The 16,432-nt window shown below is 37.3% G+C and overlaps 1 protein-coding gene and 1 long non-coding RNA gene across 2 annotated transcripts in view; one reads left to right on the plus strand and one right to left on the minus strand.

Moving 5' to 3' along the window:
* The first annotated feature begins 1,167 nt into the window (after positions 1–1,167).
* On the plus strand, positions 1,168–10,059 carry LOC138000886 (uncharacterized). The gene is made up of 5 exons (XR_011123208.1): positions 1,168–1,253; positions 1,373–1,424; positions 1,577–1,616; positions 4,253–5,344; positions 9,923–10,059. It is a non-coding gene; the product is annotated as an uncharacterized lncRNA (long non-coding RNA).
* LOC138000834 (uncharacterized) overlaps positions 9,699–16,432 on the minus strand; it is a 54,131-nt gene continuing 47,397 nt past the window's right edge. Inside the window, exons 16-18 of the mRNA XM_068847501.1 lie at positions 15,245–15,532; positions 13,909–14,196; positions 9,699–10,284 (exon numbers count right to left, since the gene is read on the minus strand). Of these exons, the coding sequence (XP_068703602.1) occupies positions 9,965–10,284; positions 13,909–14,196; positions 15,245–15,532 (896 nt within the window). The 3' untranslated portion in view covers positions 9,699–9,964. The remainder of the gene's footprint in view (positions 10,285–13,908; positions 14,197–15,244; positions 15,533–16,432) is intronic.

Here is a 16,432-nt window from a genome sequence, read left to right on the forward strand (position 1 = left end):
ATTAACCGTGGAATTGACTAGTTAGGCAGCGAAGAAACTGACATAATTAAACAATATCCGGGAAAGCCAAAACGCGGACCATTCCAAACCCTTTTATTTTCACTAATCCTAGAGCCAGTAAGAATAAACAACCCGGGAGCTCCGCTTTTAGGCTTGGCTAAATCTATATATTATTTATTTTGTGTGTGCCCCTATTTTTTAATTCGTAACCTGAAAATTTTGTCCGTATCGGACCGCCATAACCGGGGCTGACTTGAATATTCCAGAACTTTTTCTTTGATGTGACTCAGCACTTTCCACAAATAGTACACCTTGTTATAATACACTATAAATAGCAACAGAACTTTCTAGATGCTTAGAGTAAAAGTATAAAAGCAGGCTTATAAATAATAGAAGGGACTGACACTCTCTTTATTTGCCACAGAGCTTACCCTCGTGGACGTTTGTGATTGAACTTATGCTATGGATAATTGAATTTACTGTGAGGAAGCTATAAACAACTGCGATAACTATGGTAGAGCTATAACCTTTGACCTTGCTATATCCGAAGAGAAGAAAGAGACGATAGCCGGGAAGGAAAGAAGACAAAGAGTTCAGAGATCATTATGAAGTCCTCCGTAAGAGTTTGTGTGCATGGAAAATCCAGTGAGTAAAAAGAATCCAGTAAATCAAGAAAGTCAAGCATTGTTGCCTCTAGCCCGCGGAAATTGTAGTTTAAAGTTGGAGATCTATATCAGTACCTGTATGGCCATGAAAGACAGTAAGCCTGTTTTACGAACTGCTTAACTTAATCTTTAACAGAAGGAACTGTAACGACGGTATATAACTGATTAAATAATACAGTTCGACTGTACTTAAAAGGGTAACTGCTCGTTGTCACACTTTTGTTGCGTGCCTTATATCGTACTTGGGAGGCTCTTTTCACTTATCAGGGGCACCCAACGGATCTGTTCCTCACTTTATCTGTTCCCCAGAGGAATCTTGCTGGCTGGCAAAAATACAGGTGTTCCGATGAGCTGGCTGGGAAATTTATCATTGATAGAGGTTTTGCCTGGGAATTACTGACTTTTTCTAGCATGTCAACCCGAGCTGGCTGTAGAAACTCTGAAGACTGAGAACGACAAACGACGGCTGGTCAGAGTGATTGCGCTTGCGGAAAAAACCTGTGTCGGTTTTGTTCGGTCGTTTTTTAAAAGCACGCGGAGGTTCCACAGATCGACGAACACGGATTGTGCTGTTTTCCTCATTTACATGTAAGATTAATTTCCATTGTTATTTTATCTGTATGCTGAGATTCTCGTGATGTTCTTCTACACTGAATTGAAATGAACAGAGTGAATTTAACAGTATTAACTTGTATTTTCATTCACAGTCGACCAGAGTTTCGACGGTGTACAATGTGTTTGGTGTTAGCGTTTTCGGAGGTATAAGACTTCCTAATGTAGTTGTTTTAATGCTTTTTTTCGGTTATCTGTATTAGTCAAGTGCGTGATGATCTTTTACAGTTGAAGCGAATTGAGCCAACGATCGAATTGTAAAAAATTGACAGCAGTACGTATTTTTCTTATTCGTGTAGGCAGCCACGGGATCAACCAGGTGCTTTCCTCAAACACAAGGTAAAAATCAAGAAAAATTCGCACTTATTTTAATTTAGTTTATTTCGCTAGAAAGACGATTTATTACTCTCGAGAACTCCTGCTAAGAGATCCTTTTGTAAGAACCTGTTGGCAGATATTTGGCATAATTATACAAAACCCTGTTTAGTTAACTAAAATCAAGCAGGTTCTATAATTATGTGAGTAACAGTTAAATTGCAATAAACACTTTATCCAAGGAGTTTGACTTTGAGATCGCAAATATTTATTTTTCTGGCAATCAGTACCTATATCTCCTACATACAAATTAGGACCTTGTCAACAATCCACTTTCAGCCTGCATCCAAGCATCCCTATTTTGCCAGACAAAAAAAAAATATATATGTTCGTATATGCAGGCTTTTATTATTATTTTTTTTTTTCTCTGACTAAGAAAACTTTGTTGGTTTTGGTCAGACTGTGGTTTTAATTGTGAGAATGCTTCTGATGATCAGCTGTTTTGTATTGGGTAGAGTGCTTAATTAAGACATAGTTAGTCTATTGTTCTTACAATGTATGATTGTGTCAGCAATAACTGTTGTCATCAACAGATACATTGACAAAACAATTATTTGTTATTGTGACCAACAGCACTAATTCTTTTTTACTTGGCAGATTGTTTACTTTTCCTTTTCAACAATCACAAATTATCTTTAGTCATACTTTGTCTCTGTACAAAGCCAAACTGAGTTAGGCTTGTGAAGATGGGCATTCTTTGTTTGTTCATTCTTATGACCCTCTCTCTTCCATCAGGTTGAGTTAGGCTTGTGACGATGGCCATTCATTGTTTGTTCATTCTTACGACCATCTCTCTTCCATCAGGTTGAGTTAGGCTTGTGACGATGGCCATTCATTGTTTGTTCATTCTTACGACCCTCTCTCTTCCATCAGGTTGAGTTAGGCTTGTGACGATGGCCATTCATTGTTTGTTCATTCTTACGACCATCTCTCTTCCATCAGGTTGAGTTAGGCTTGTGACGATGGCCATTCATTGTTTGTTCATTCTTACGACCATCTCTCTTCCATCAGGTTGAGTTAGGCTTGTGACGATGGGCATTCATTGTTTGTTCATTCTTACGACCATCTCTCTTCCGTCAGGTTGAGTTAGGCTTGTGACGATGGGCATTCTTTGTTTGTTCATTCTTACGACCATCTCTCTTCCATCAGGTTGAGTTAGGCTTGTGACGATGGCCATTCATTGTTTGTTCATTCTTACGACCATCTCTCTTCCGTCAGGTTGAGTTAGGCTTGTGACGATGGGCATTCTTTGTTTGTTCATTCTTACGACTCTCTCTCTTCCCTCAGGTTGAGTTAGGCTTGTGACGATGGCCATTCATTGTTTGTTCATTCTTACGACCATCTCTCTTCCGTCAGGTTGAGTTAGGCTTGTGACGATGGGCATTCTTTGTTTGTTCATTCTTACGACTCTCTCTCTTCCCTCAGGTTGAGTTAGGCTTGTGACGATGGCCATTCATTGTTTGTTCATTCTTACGACCATCTCTCTTCCGTCAGGTTGAGTTAGGCTTGTGACGATGGGCATTCTTTGTTTGTTCATTCTTATGACTCTCTCTCTTCCGTCAGGTTGAGTTAGGGCATTCATGGTTTGCACTGAGAACTTTGTTTCCTTTTTGGCCCTCTATTCAGTTGTCTATTAAGTTTAAATTCTCCTTTAATGTGAATGGCTGCAAATCCGTGTCATTGGGAGGAAGACGCTCAACAGTTGTTCAGTCATGGTAACATTTTAAATTTTATTAAAATAATTTATGGCATGGAGAAAGTCCATTCAATTTGGCCAGTTTAAGTGCTAGACCTATATGGCCTGCAGAAATTTTACTGATCTTGTTATCCATCCAGCTCAAGATGTGACTGTCATATTTGGCGAGTCAAGGGAATTTTTTTTCAATTTTTCAGTTGATCTGGAAAGATATATAGCTAAATATGTTGACTGCTCTGCACCATGATGACAAATAGATCTTATTACCTCAAGCTGTATTTTTTGGCCAATCCGCAAAGACATTCATGATAAATAAACATGTTTCAACTTAAGCGTAAGGTTTCTGCATCTAAGAATTACAGGGGCTTGAGTCTACTTTTTACAAATACTAACAATCACAGGTTGCCTACATAATGTGTTTGACCCTTGGTATTATTGAATTTAGAAGCAATGTATGAGAATAGCAAAAAGTTCCATATTATTGTACAATTCTGGGATAAATATTTGCATATAAGATGAGAATAAACAAACCTTCATCCGAAATGTTCTGCTGTGTCGTTATTGTGGCTGCTTGTGGGAAATTTAGCGATTTCAAGGACGTGTGTTGCTCTGGTAAAAATTGCTACAATTTGCCATTTTCAGCCATAATAACAACAGCACAAGATCATTTCAGATAGTTTATCCTCTTCTTGTGTAAATATTTATTGCAGAATAGTACAATAATAATTATGGAACTTTTTGCTATTCTCATACATTGCTTCTAAATTCACCCTTTGTGTGGGTCCCCTGTGATAACAATGATTAGTGAGTCCATAGCTAGATCTGAAAACTCAATCAGCATTACTGCTGGCTCTACTCAATTAATATTGGTCTCTAATTTATTTCCTTTTTAATTATTTTTCAGGCTACCATGGAAATAGCAAGGAATAGGACATTAGCAATTGTGTAACTGAAGAGATGAATAAAAATGTAAAATGAAGAGCTATTTCAAGGTTCCAGTTGTTCTACCTTATTGTAGACAAAATTATAAAGGTTTATCCTAGCAAGTATTTTATTGCTTTTGTGTACAATGGTGCTAGGTATTATGAATTCTGTGCTCGCTTTCCAGGGTGACAAAAGGCTCCTAAAATTCAAACTGCTCGAGACAGCAGTACATGTAGAGTATCATACTAACACAAGAACTACAGCTGTGTGTTTCACATTATCGTTCCATTATCATTATCAATATAAGTATTGTTATTGTTATCATCATCATCATTATTATTAGTAGTAGTAGTATTATTCCTTTCATTTATATATATATATATTAATATGTTAATTAAGTAATTAATTAATTAATTAATTTAATTCCTGGCTGGGAAATAAAATAAATTTGATCAGCTGGCTGGGAAACCAACCAATTTTATCTAGCTGGCTGGGAAATTTCTTGTGTGTCTTGCTGGGAAAAAGGAACAGATAATTTTTTCCCAGCAACACTGAAAAACACCTGAAAATGCCTTAATAACATTTATTTTCATTAACTGGGGTATAATAATACATTTTACAACAAATTGGTCGTTGGGTGCCCCTGACTTATGCCTTGTTCGCGGACATCCCTTGGTTATTCCAGCAGGTAACTGCATAAAGACCCTGTAAAGAAGCTAATAAATGGAGGTGATATTTTGGCTGTCCTTCCTCCCATGGAATTAAGAAGAGCTTCATATTTCAGCTTTTTCTAGAAGAAGGTGACCGACCAAATGTGTTCTGCATCAGTAATCACACCTCTGAGAAATATCATCGATGATCAGATTAAAGAAGCTGAAGGACTAGGGCTCACGGCAACCTCGTTGGCTGCTGCTTCTGTCACAGCCAGTTTTCTCATCGGCAGAAGATGCACTGGACGAGGCATTTCTCAACGTGCTGAAAGGATATTCTAATGATAACTTCCACAAAAGATTGTCGGCCATCGTTTTCGATGAACAGTACACAGTAAAACATGGACAGAAAAACGATAACGGTAAGTTGGAATCTAACCCTATAACGCTAGCGAAAGATGAATTGTATTCCCGTCAATGTTTACCCAAGGCGCGCTGTAATTGGTTTCTAGTTGACATCAAACCCTTGCTCGTCACACATGATTGGAAATGGGGTGTTGCAGGAGGTTTTTCGCTCCTTCTTCTCGCCCCTCTCTCCCGTTGCTTTCTCTTTTGACTTCGGTCCATGTTTTCCCACGAACATTACATTTAAACGATCAGTCGTCCCCATGAAAAGAAGACTCTAAAATTCACCAAATCGCCTGTTATGTGGGCTAACATCGCAAGAATAAAAATGTGAATAACAATTTCTTAAAATAGAAAAAAATACCAATGTCAAAAAGGGAAAACAGGGCCATCGACGAACTGCAAATGTAGTAAACACACGGAAGTGATAACTTTGTGGCAGTCTTTAGATTTATTGCACTGGCCCCGATTGTTCGAAGGTGGACAGCGCTATCCGCTGGATAAATCACTATCCATTGGATAACTCAATCGGTTTTTGCTAGTGTTTATCTGCTGGATAGTGATTTATCCGGTGGATAGCGCTATCCACCTTTTGAACAACCGAGGCCTGGTGTGGCAAGCTTGTCGGGAATAGGTGCCGGCGTGTAGGGAAGGTAATTTGTTCCTTAGTGATCGGCCTAACAGGGGTGATAAATTAAAATAATAATATTTTAGTCCCAATTATTCGGTCCAGGGCCTAATGGCCTCTCGAAACACGGCGCTGGCCGTCTCTTGATTGAAAACAAATAGGTCGTTTTCACTCATTCCGAGCAATTGCTGGTTTTCTTGAACCATAAAAATATATACATGAATGAATAATATGCAACATGAAGGCTTTGACGTCATTTGAACCCTAAATATGTCTAGAAATGCAAGCAATTGTATGCATGCAGGTTGCAAAGAGCTTCACGAAGTGTTCCCTGGCTCTTCTCTCACACCACAATATCACTCGTGTGTGGGAATGAAGATAATTAACGACACAGAGGATCCCCCTTGTCTCTTCTCCTCAAGCATAAAATAAAAAGCTGCGTTTACCCTACTTAAGGGAAAACAGTTATACCGACACTTGTCTCATTGTTGGTAATCGGTATTTGGTGATGTACGTAATGCAATATTTCGGGTTGCGTTGAATATCAAAATTGAGGTGCATAAGACTACCTGTAATTGTGGACATTGGTGTGTCTTCCCCATTTTAAGGCACACACTTCTGATTGGATGACAAAAGGTCTAAAAGAAAAATTGGCCAACACATATGGTTCGATTTAGAAAGAAATTCGAAAATCGATTAAAGGTTTCTTTCATTACCGGCTTCGTCAATTTTAACGGAAATAATAAAAACACAAAAAATACTAATACCCTCAAATCAATAGACCTTTAACTCAGCGGAAAGTGGTCCGTGTACCTACCGTCCATTCAATTTCCATTAAAATAGAAAATTGAAAATTAGCAATGACAAATGTTGATTTTCAATTTTTGATATTCAGAAAAACAGAAATCATCTTTTTTGGTCTTTCACATTAACATGATTTTAGCGACGAAGATCTATCTTAGTTAAGATTTCCCTGGCTTCAGATTTTATGAAAATAGAAATGTGACAAGATTTTCCAAAATTTCTTAAAGGAGCGAACATGCAAAAACCAGCCCCAAAACTGGAACATCAAACTTCAAAATCAAAAATTGAAAAACGGGACAAAATGGGTCCTTGTACCTTCCGTCCATTTAATTTTCATCAAAATAGAAAATTGAAAATTAGGAATGACAAATTTCGATTTCAATTTTTGATATTCAGAAAAACAGAAATCATGGGTGAATTCTTAATTCTCCTTTGTTTTGGCCTTTCACATCAACATGATTAAGCGACAAAGCTCTATCTTAGTATAGATTTCCTTTGCTTCAGATTTAATGAAAATAGAAATGTGACAAGATTTGCTAAAATCTCTTAAAGAAACGAACATGCAAAAACCAGTTCCAAAACTGAAACTCAATTTTTGATTTACGCAAATACGAAAATCAAAAATTGAAAAACGGGACGAAATATGTGTGAGGGGAGGGGACGGCAATACCGGAAGTGTAAAAACCAAGATGGCGGCAAGACGGTCGACGATGCATGCATAGCGTGGAGAAAATGTAGGTGGAAAACTGCAGCGACGTTTCTGCACAACCTTCCACATTATTGTTCGTACATTTTTTGTTTGCCTCTTTTGGCCTGATTTCAGAGGAGCCTTGCTGTATTAAAATTAGACCAAAATATTGTTAAGGTGAGCGGGAGGCAAGTGTTTACTTCGCAGTTTGTGCCTTACAATGAATTTCCCTGAACTAATTGCATTGCATCCCCTGGTTCATTTGTGTCGTGGGATAGTAAAATTCTTCTTGAAGACCTGGCTGAAACAGCTCATAACGACCGTGCTGTGTGGACTCGCAAATATCATTCGGCCAACACATTGATTATTATTTCTGCTTCCAAGCATTACTTTTTCGACTTGTTCTTCCTGTTCAGCATAAAGAAATGACTGAATGCTTTTGATGGAACGGGCTGGCGAAATTGTCCTCGGTCACCCCTTCCTGTTTCATTAATTAGACGAAATAACAAAATCTGACACTTCAATCAATTTTATTTTCTTTAAAACAGGAACTACAATGCTTGATGCCATTCTCACTAAGCCATTCTTATCCATTTTGTGTGAGCTGTTGTAATTCGGGCCCCGGTTGTTCAAAAGGTGTATAGCGTTATCTAACGGATAAATCACTATCCATTGGATAGCGCACTACTTGTTTCGCCATGACTTATCCACTGGATAATGATTTATCGGGCGGATAGCGCTATCCTTCGTTTGAACAACTGGGGCCAGGGGCCCGTTTCTCGAAAGTCCCGAAACTTTACGGGCCATTTTCGGATGTCACAATTCCGTTTGTATCTCAAGAACGGAGAGGATTTAAGTCGTCAAATTTAACAGTTATTTTTCTTTTTGCCACCTTGAAAACATGTTAAAAGATCGGCTTTCCAGAACAAGCTGTTGACAGTTTCACAAATGGCTTTTCGGGCCCGAAACGTTTTCGGGACTTGTGAGAAACGGCCCCTGGTCTTCAAGAAGTAAATTGCTATTCGAAAACTCAAATGAATCAGGGGATGCATTGAGATTCAGGCAAACTCATTGTAAGACACAAAATGGGAAGCTAATGGTTGCGTTCGCGCGTTCACAGTAAACCTCTACCTACCGCTTATCTTAACAATATTTCGGTCTGGGTTTAATAAAGCAAGGCTCCTGTGAAATCAGGCCCAAAGACGCAAACACAAAAAATGTACGAACAATAATGTGGGAGGTTGTGCAGAAATGTCCCTGCAGTTTTCCACGCACATTTGCTCCATGCTATGTACGCATCGTTCGACCGTCTTGCCGTCATCTTGATTCTTCCACTTCCGGTGTTGCCGTCCCCTCCCCTCACACCCAGTTTGTCCCGTTTTTCAATTTTTGTTTTTCGTAATTGTGGAAATCAAAAATTGATTTTGAAGTTTGATGTTCCAGCTTTGGAACTGGTTTTTGCATGTTCGTTTCTTTAAGAAATTTTAGCAAATCTTGTCACATTCCTATTTTCATTAAATCTGAAGCAAAGGAAATCTATACGAAGATAGACCTTTGCCGCTTAATCATGTTTATGTGAAAGGCCAAAACAAAGGAGAATTAAGAATTCACCCATGATTTTAGTCTTTCTGAATATCAAAAATTGAAAATCAAGATTTGTCATTCCTAATTTTCAGTTTTCTATTTTGATGAAAATTGAATGGACGGAAGGTGCACGGCCCAAAATGGGTGCGAGGGGAGGGGACAGCAACACCAGAAGCACCAACAGACGGCAGTACCAACAGCGGTAATTGTTGCTGTGAAAAAGCCCCTCTATGTGTATTGAGCAACATCTGAAAGTTTCGTCGGCGAAGAACCAAGATGGCGGTAAGACGGTCGAACGATGCGTGCATAGCGTGGAGAAAATGTGCGTGGAAAACTGCAGTGGCATTTCTGCACAACCTCCCACATTATTGTCCGTACATTTTGTGTTTGGGCACTTCCTGTGTTGCCGTGCCCTCGAGCTCCCCTCACACCTATTTCGTCCGGTTTTTCAATTTTTGATTTTCCTATATGCAGAAATCAAAAATTTGATTGTGAACTTGAGTTAGTTTTGTAACTGGTTCGTGCATGTTAGTTTCTTTAAGAAATGTTGGCAAATCTTGTCATATTGCTATTTTCATTACACCTGAAGCAAAGGAAATCTAAACTAAAATGGGGTTTCGTCGCTTATGTGAAAAGCCAAAACAAAAGAGAATTAAAAATTCACCCATGATTTGTTTTTCTGAGCATCAAAATTTGAAAATCAAGATTTTCTATTTTGATTAACATTGAATGGACGGAAGGTAAGCGGACCTGTTATCATCTACAACGTGATTATTTCGTCACTCGCAATTTTTTTTTTATTTTCAGAAACGTTATCCAGTCTCATACATGCGGAAATAAAAAAAAGTCTAAAACAAGTCGTTATCAGAAAAGATGTTTTTTTTTTTTCAGCAATCAGTTACAAGTCTCGTCGCCGGCACCGCTGTTCAGCAGCTAGTTAAGTGAACGTGGTTGGTACATTTTAGCTTTGATGACATATACCTGATTGGCCCACGGTCCACCTTCGCCATCGGACCCACAGGCTGCAGATGTGCCGTACTTGTCGAAGGTCTGGTTCGCTGTAGCACTGGCTGCGCACCATCCTCCATTTTGAACTGCAAACATCTTGTATCTTTTTCTCATAGCAGCCACGGCGCACTTTGCAATGGCGTTCTTTCGAGCACCATACGATCCATCCAAAATGGAATCTTTTCCTTCCAATGGTTGGATGGCTCGATTGGAGGTATCTTTGAAGCAGCCAATGGTTTCAAAACCTGATGGAAAGTTACTCTTATTATTAACTTTATTGCTATACGATTTTGGAAGATTATGGCACAAGATCACAATGGCAATATAACTGAAAAAGCCGCAAATATAATTGCCCGTTCATAATTGTTATTTAGATTTCCTCATTGTTATTCAATCTAGTAACCGATCTAAATCATGATCCAAGGAAAACGTTCTGAAAGTTGGACGAGTACCTATTACCTCGGAATTTTGCGAGAATATCAAGTAAACTTTTTTTGCAATACGTTCAACAAAAATTCCTAGACCAATTATTAAAAAAAAAAGCTCCGCTAAGCTTTCAAAGAAATCATGTTAATCTAGGTTTGCGTAATGTTTTCTGTACTGTAATTTGTCAACATTTTTTGTTACATTTTGCACGTCGTTGGTATGGCAGTGACTTTCAATCAAATTCACATATCCTGATTGGCTGACAATTTGTAAAAAACTTTGTTAGGTGGCCACGGTAAGCCGCGTCGAACTGTAAAATTCCTCTCGGTCACTTTTGTTTTGTTTTTTGCCTGTCTTGTATACATGTCATAACGTGCCCTATTGACTACCTTGAGACATCACAGAGTACAAGTTGCAGATTATAGAGAAAGTACGGCCTAGAAAACGTTTCTCTGAACCGAAAATTCTTTACCTGTATTGTCATACTTGGCTACTCATTTGGTCTTAACGTGTCTAAGTAGCCCACAATAACGCATCAAAAATGGTCAATTTTAAATTGAAATCCGCCATCTTTGTTTTTGTGTATGAACGAGGCTATGACGTAGCAATAGTCAAGGATTTCTCCAGATGACTAGATGTACTTGATGTAAACAAGGAAAAACAGGCGAGGAGAGCTATACTTTGTAGACTTGAATCTTAATCCAAAGGGTAAATTGAATTAATATTCGCTCCACCATCAGAACACATTTACCTCGTAGTCGTTAAACAGGGTTTTATATATGAGTTATATGCCGGAGTTTTACGAAGCGAAAGAAAGCTTGCAGTGCTACCCCGCGCTCATTGCTGTGAAATAAACGCCTGGAAATCATGTTTAATCACTTTACCGTGGCTTTCTATGAGATCCCTGTCACAACTTCAAAACAAACGATAGCTTTATATATTTCCATCGAATGGTAAGAGAAAATGGTTTCAGTGGTGTCTATGGAACTAACAAATTTAACTACATTTTAAGTTGTTTATTTTACTGCCTGGAAAAGCGCAAAAAAGTGAAAGTCGTCAGTATATTGCTTGATTCAGTTTTCTCGCTCCAATATAATGATATTTTGAACTGGTTGCCTGAGATTTCAGTATGAAGCGAATGTTACCAAGACCAATATTCATATACTACTACACCCCGCTTTAAGTCCTCCTCAGCAAAATGACAAACCCGAAGAGACAATATAGCAGTCAGGTTTCAGGTTTGAGGAATCCATCCATGTTTTATTTTCACTGGTCAACTTTTCTTTAAAATTTCATTTTCTGATGGAATCTTCCCTTTTTTATTTAATAGACATGTGTCTAGATTTATCCCCCCTCGAAAGCGTAAAACACTAATAGCGGTAATTGTTGCTGTGACAAGGCTTGTCGAATATTTCTATGTCGCATGTTCAAGGTTTTTGTCTTGTTTACATTGCTCTGGCTGATTTTTTTCGCTTAGTTTGCTTGACCAGAGAATCGACAAGTATTATGTGACTTCAGCTTCTGTCGCACTTATGGCCTACTTGGCCTACTAGCGATTGAACCACAAGACCGTTTACCATAGTTAATCTTACATTTGAATTTCTGGGAGCAGAAAGGCCACACAACATTGAAAAAGTGATCGGGGAAGGAAGAATTTGCCATCCAAGAGTACAAGTTGAAGATTACAATTTTACTGCATACGTCCAATCAGAATAGAGTGTTCTTCTTGAATGTATTCTTAATAAATGGGAAATAGCAAAGCAATCAAGTGTCTTTTTGAATAGAACCGTTTATTAAATATAGAGTATTTCTTGACTGGAGTGGTGGAATTAAATCCTCTAAAATGCCATGCAACATGAACAGGTTTCGCAAAAAAGCAACATGTTTACGACAATAAAGTGTATTTTAGTAAAAAAAAAAAAGTCAAATAAACTGTACACAACAATTGAAATAAAGTAGATCACAATGTTAGTTTGAAAATATTTGACAACAACTCTGGGCAATCAGTATCTCTTAAGCGAAAGACTTATGTAAAATAACTAAGAGTGCTAATCGATGGTAATCTTTCCTGGAAGCAACATATTGACTACATCTCAATGAAAATAAGCAAAGGAATTAGTCAGTATGCTAGGCTCCGTCACTTAATTCCCTTTTCTGCACTTTTAAACATTTATCGTTCCTTGTTGCTTGGGGTCAGGCCCTAAATACACAGTTGAACAAAATTGTCACCCTAAAAAAACAAGCTTTACGTTTAATGTATTTCGTAGATTATAAATCTCATAGTGTGCCTCTATTTGTAAATTCAGGAATTCTGCCAGTTAAATTACCTTACTTTGAATCAGTTGCCTCTTTGCTACATGATGTTGACGATCAGCATGCTCCACCCAATATCTCAAATCTATTACCCGCTCGAAACAAATTCATTCCTATTCCACGCGGTCTGCAATAGCTAGAAACGTCCATGTAGAAATGTCGAGAACAAACCAACGGTTATTGTCCTTCTCTAGAATTGGTACAAAAATATGGAGTGGTATCCCACCTGATATTCGCCAGCTTAAGAAAACACGATTTAAACGTAAATTGAACGAATTACTTCTGAAGTTTCTTAAAATTTGTTTTCTTTGATTTTTACTAATTTTTATTCCATTATCCAATTGATTTTATATTTACATTACCATTATTGTAAAGCGCCGCTGGATCTTTGAGAAGCGCTGCGCTATATAAGTTATGCATTATTATTATTATTATTATTATTATTGTTATTATTATTATTATTATTATTATTATTATTACTATTATTACTATTATTATTATTATTATTATTATTATTATCATTATTATTATAATTATTATCATTATTATTATTGTTATCATTATTATTATCATTATTATTATTAAATTGAGGAGATAAATGTTGATATGCGCTACATCAATTTTTAGAAAGTGTATGGCTTTTCTTTAACAGTTACGTACAATACCTCAGATCATTTATTTATTCGCTTTTTTATTGTCATAACACTTTTTTCTTTTATGTACGAGGCGTTTGTTTGTGTAAATCTTGTAAATTTTTAAGTGTCTTTGTTTACTTGTAAGAGACAGTAATAATGTTGCAGTGTAAGTGTCCTGCCTAGAATAGCAATGCTAACTGCAGGCCACCATGGTCTTGTTTGAATAATTATGATTTGTTTCTAAATAAACTTATAGTTAAAGTTAAAATAATCGGAGCAGAACGCAAGTTGCCATTCTAGTTCTTATCTACAATTTCATGACAACTTTGTACACTGTTAAAGTCCGTCGCAACAAATACGACCATACAAATTCAGTGTTTGATAAAGATGAAGTACACACTAATCCTTCGTCCTAGTTCATTAGGCCTTTTTTCGCCATGAAAACACCGCATTTTATTTTTTGTGCATTTAATAGACACTTTTTTGACATTTTACCTTTGATGACATAAACCTGATTGGCCCACGGTCCACCTTCGCCATCGGACCCACAGGCTGCAGATCTGCCGTGCTTGTCGAAGGTCTGGTCCGCTGTAGCACTGGCTGCGCACCATCCTCCATTTTGAACTGCAAACATCTTGTATCCTTTTCTCATTGCAGCCACGGCGCACTTTGCAATGGCGTTCTTTCGAGCACCATACGATCCATCCAGAATGGAATCTTTTCCTTCCAATGGTTGGATGGCTCGATTGGAGGTGTCTTTGAAGCAGCCGATGGTTTCAAAACCTGATGGAAAGTCAAACTTTATATTTACTATATTGCTGTACGATTTTGCAAGACTATGGCACAACATTACAATGGAAATATAAAAGAAAAGGCCGCAAATAAAATTGCCCGTTTGTGAGTGTTATTTGAATTTCTTTATTGTTATTCAACCTAGATCCGCTTACAAAAAGTAACCGATCTAAACAATCCACCAAGGAAAACTGAAACCGCAGAAAATAAAACGTTCTGAAAATTGGACGAGTACCTATTAATTCGGAATTGTGCGAGAATATCAAGTGAACTTTTTTTTTGCAATAAATGCAACAAAAATTGATAGAACAATTCTTAAGAAAAAAACGGACTTACAAAAACGTCAGTTAAGCTATGAAAGACCTTTAATCCAGGTTTCAGTACTGTGTTTTGTAGAGTAATTTGCCATCATTTTTTGTTAAGTTTTGCCCCTCCTTGGTATTAAAAGTAAAAAAATTCCTCTCGGTAACCTTTCTTTTGTTTATGCCCCTCTTCTTGCAATTGGTGTTGCATTACTTGCCATAAAAGTGTACAAGTTGAAGGTTTCAATTTTACTAGATATGTCCAATCAAAATGGAGTGATCTTGTTGAATGTATTCTTAATAAATGGGAAATAGCAAAGCAATCAAGTGTCTATTTGAATAGAACCGTTTATTAAATATAGAGTATTTCTTGACTAAAGTGGTGGAATTAAATCTTTTAAAATACCATGCAACATGAACAGATTTCGCAAAAAAGCGACATGTTTACGAAAATAAAGTGTATTTTAGTAAAAAAATAAAAATCAAATAAACTCTACACAACAATTAAAATAATCGGAGCAGAACGCAAGTTGCCATTCTAGTTCTTATCTACAATTTCATGACAAATTTGTACACTGTTAAAGCTCGTCGGAACAAATACGACCATGCAAATTCAGTGTTTGATGAAGATGAAGTACACACTAGTCCTTCGTCCTAGTTTATAAGTCCTTTTCTCCACAAGAAAACACCGCATTTTATTTTTTGTGCATTTAATAGACACTTTTTTGACATTTTACCTTTGATGACATAAACCTGATTGGCCCACGGTCCACCTTCGCCATCGGACCCACAGGCTGCAGATCTGCCGTGCTTGTCGAAGGTCTGGTCCGCTGTAGCACTGGCTGCGCACCATCCTCCATTTTGAACTGCAAACATCTTGTATCCTTTTCTCATTGCAGCCACGGCGCACTTTGCAATGGCGTTCTTTCGAGCACCATACGATCCATCCAGAATGGAATCTTTTCCTTCCAATGGTTGGATGGCTCGATTGGAGGTGTCTTTGAAGCAGCCGATGGTTTCAAAACCTGATGGATAGTCAAACTTTATATTTATTATATTGCTGTACGATTTTTTAAGACTATGGCACAACATTACAATGGAAATATAAAAGAAAAGGCCGCAAATAAAAATGCCCGTTTGTGAGTGTTATTTGAATTTCTTTATTGTTATTTAACCTACATCCGCTTACAAAAAGTAACCGATCTAAACAATCCACCAAAGAAAAACGGAAACCGCAGAAAATAAAACGTTCTGAAAATTGGACGAGTACCTATTAATTTGGAATTGTGCGAGAATATCAAGTGAACTTTTTTTTGCAATAAATGCAACAAAAATTGCCGGACCAAATCTAAACGAAAAAAAGGACTTACAAAAACGTCAATTAAGCTATGAAAGACCTTTAATCCAGGTTTGAGTACTGTGTTTTGTAGAGTAATTTGTCATCATTTTTTGTTAAGTTTTGCCCCTCCTTGGTATTAAAAGTACAAACATTGCTCTCGGTCACCTTTCTTTTGTTTATGCCCCTCTTCTTGCAATTGGCATTGCATTACTTGCCATAAAAGAGTACAAGTTAAAGATGACAATTTTACGTCATATGTCCAATCAGAATCGAGTGACCTTCTTGAATGTATTCTTAATAAATGGAAAATAGCAAAGCAATCAAGTGTCTATTTAAATAAGACCGTTTATTAAATATGAAGTAGTTCATAACTGGAGCGGTGGAATTAAATCTTTTAAAATGCCATGCAACATGAACAGGTTTCGCAAACAAGCGACATGTTTACGAAAATAAAGTGTATTTTAGTAAGAAAAAAGAAATCAAATAAACTGTAAACAACAATTAAAATAATCGGAGCAGAACGCAAGTTGCCATTCTAGTTCTTATCTACAATTTCATGACAAATTTGTACACTGTTTAAGCTCGT

The sequence above is a fragment of the Montipora foliosa genome, chromosome 1 (genome assembly GCF_036669935.1).
Source record: "Montipora foliosa isolate CH-2021 chromosome 1, ASM3666993v2, whole genome shotgun sequence".
NCBI classification, from domain to species: Eukaryota; Metazoa; Cnidaria; class Anthozoa; order Scleractinia; family Acroporidae; genus Montipora; species Montipora foliosa.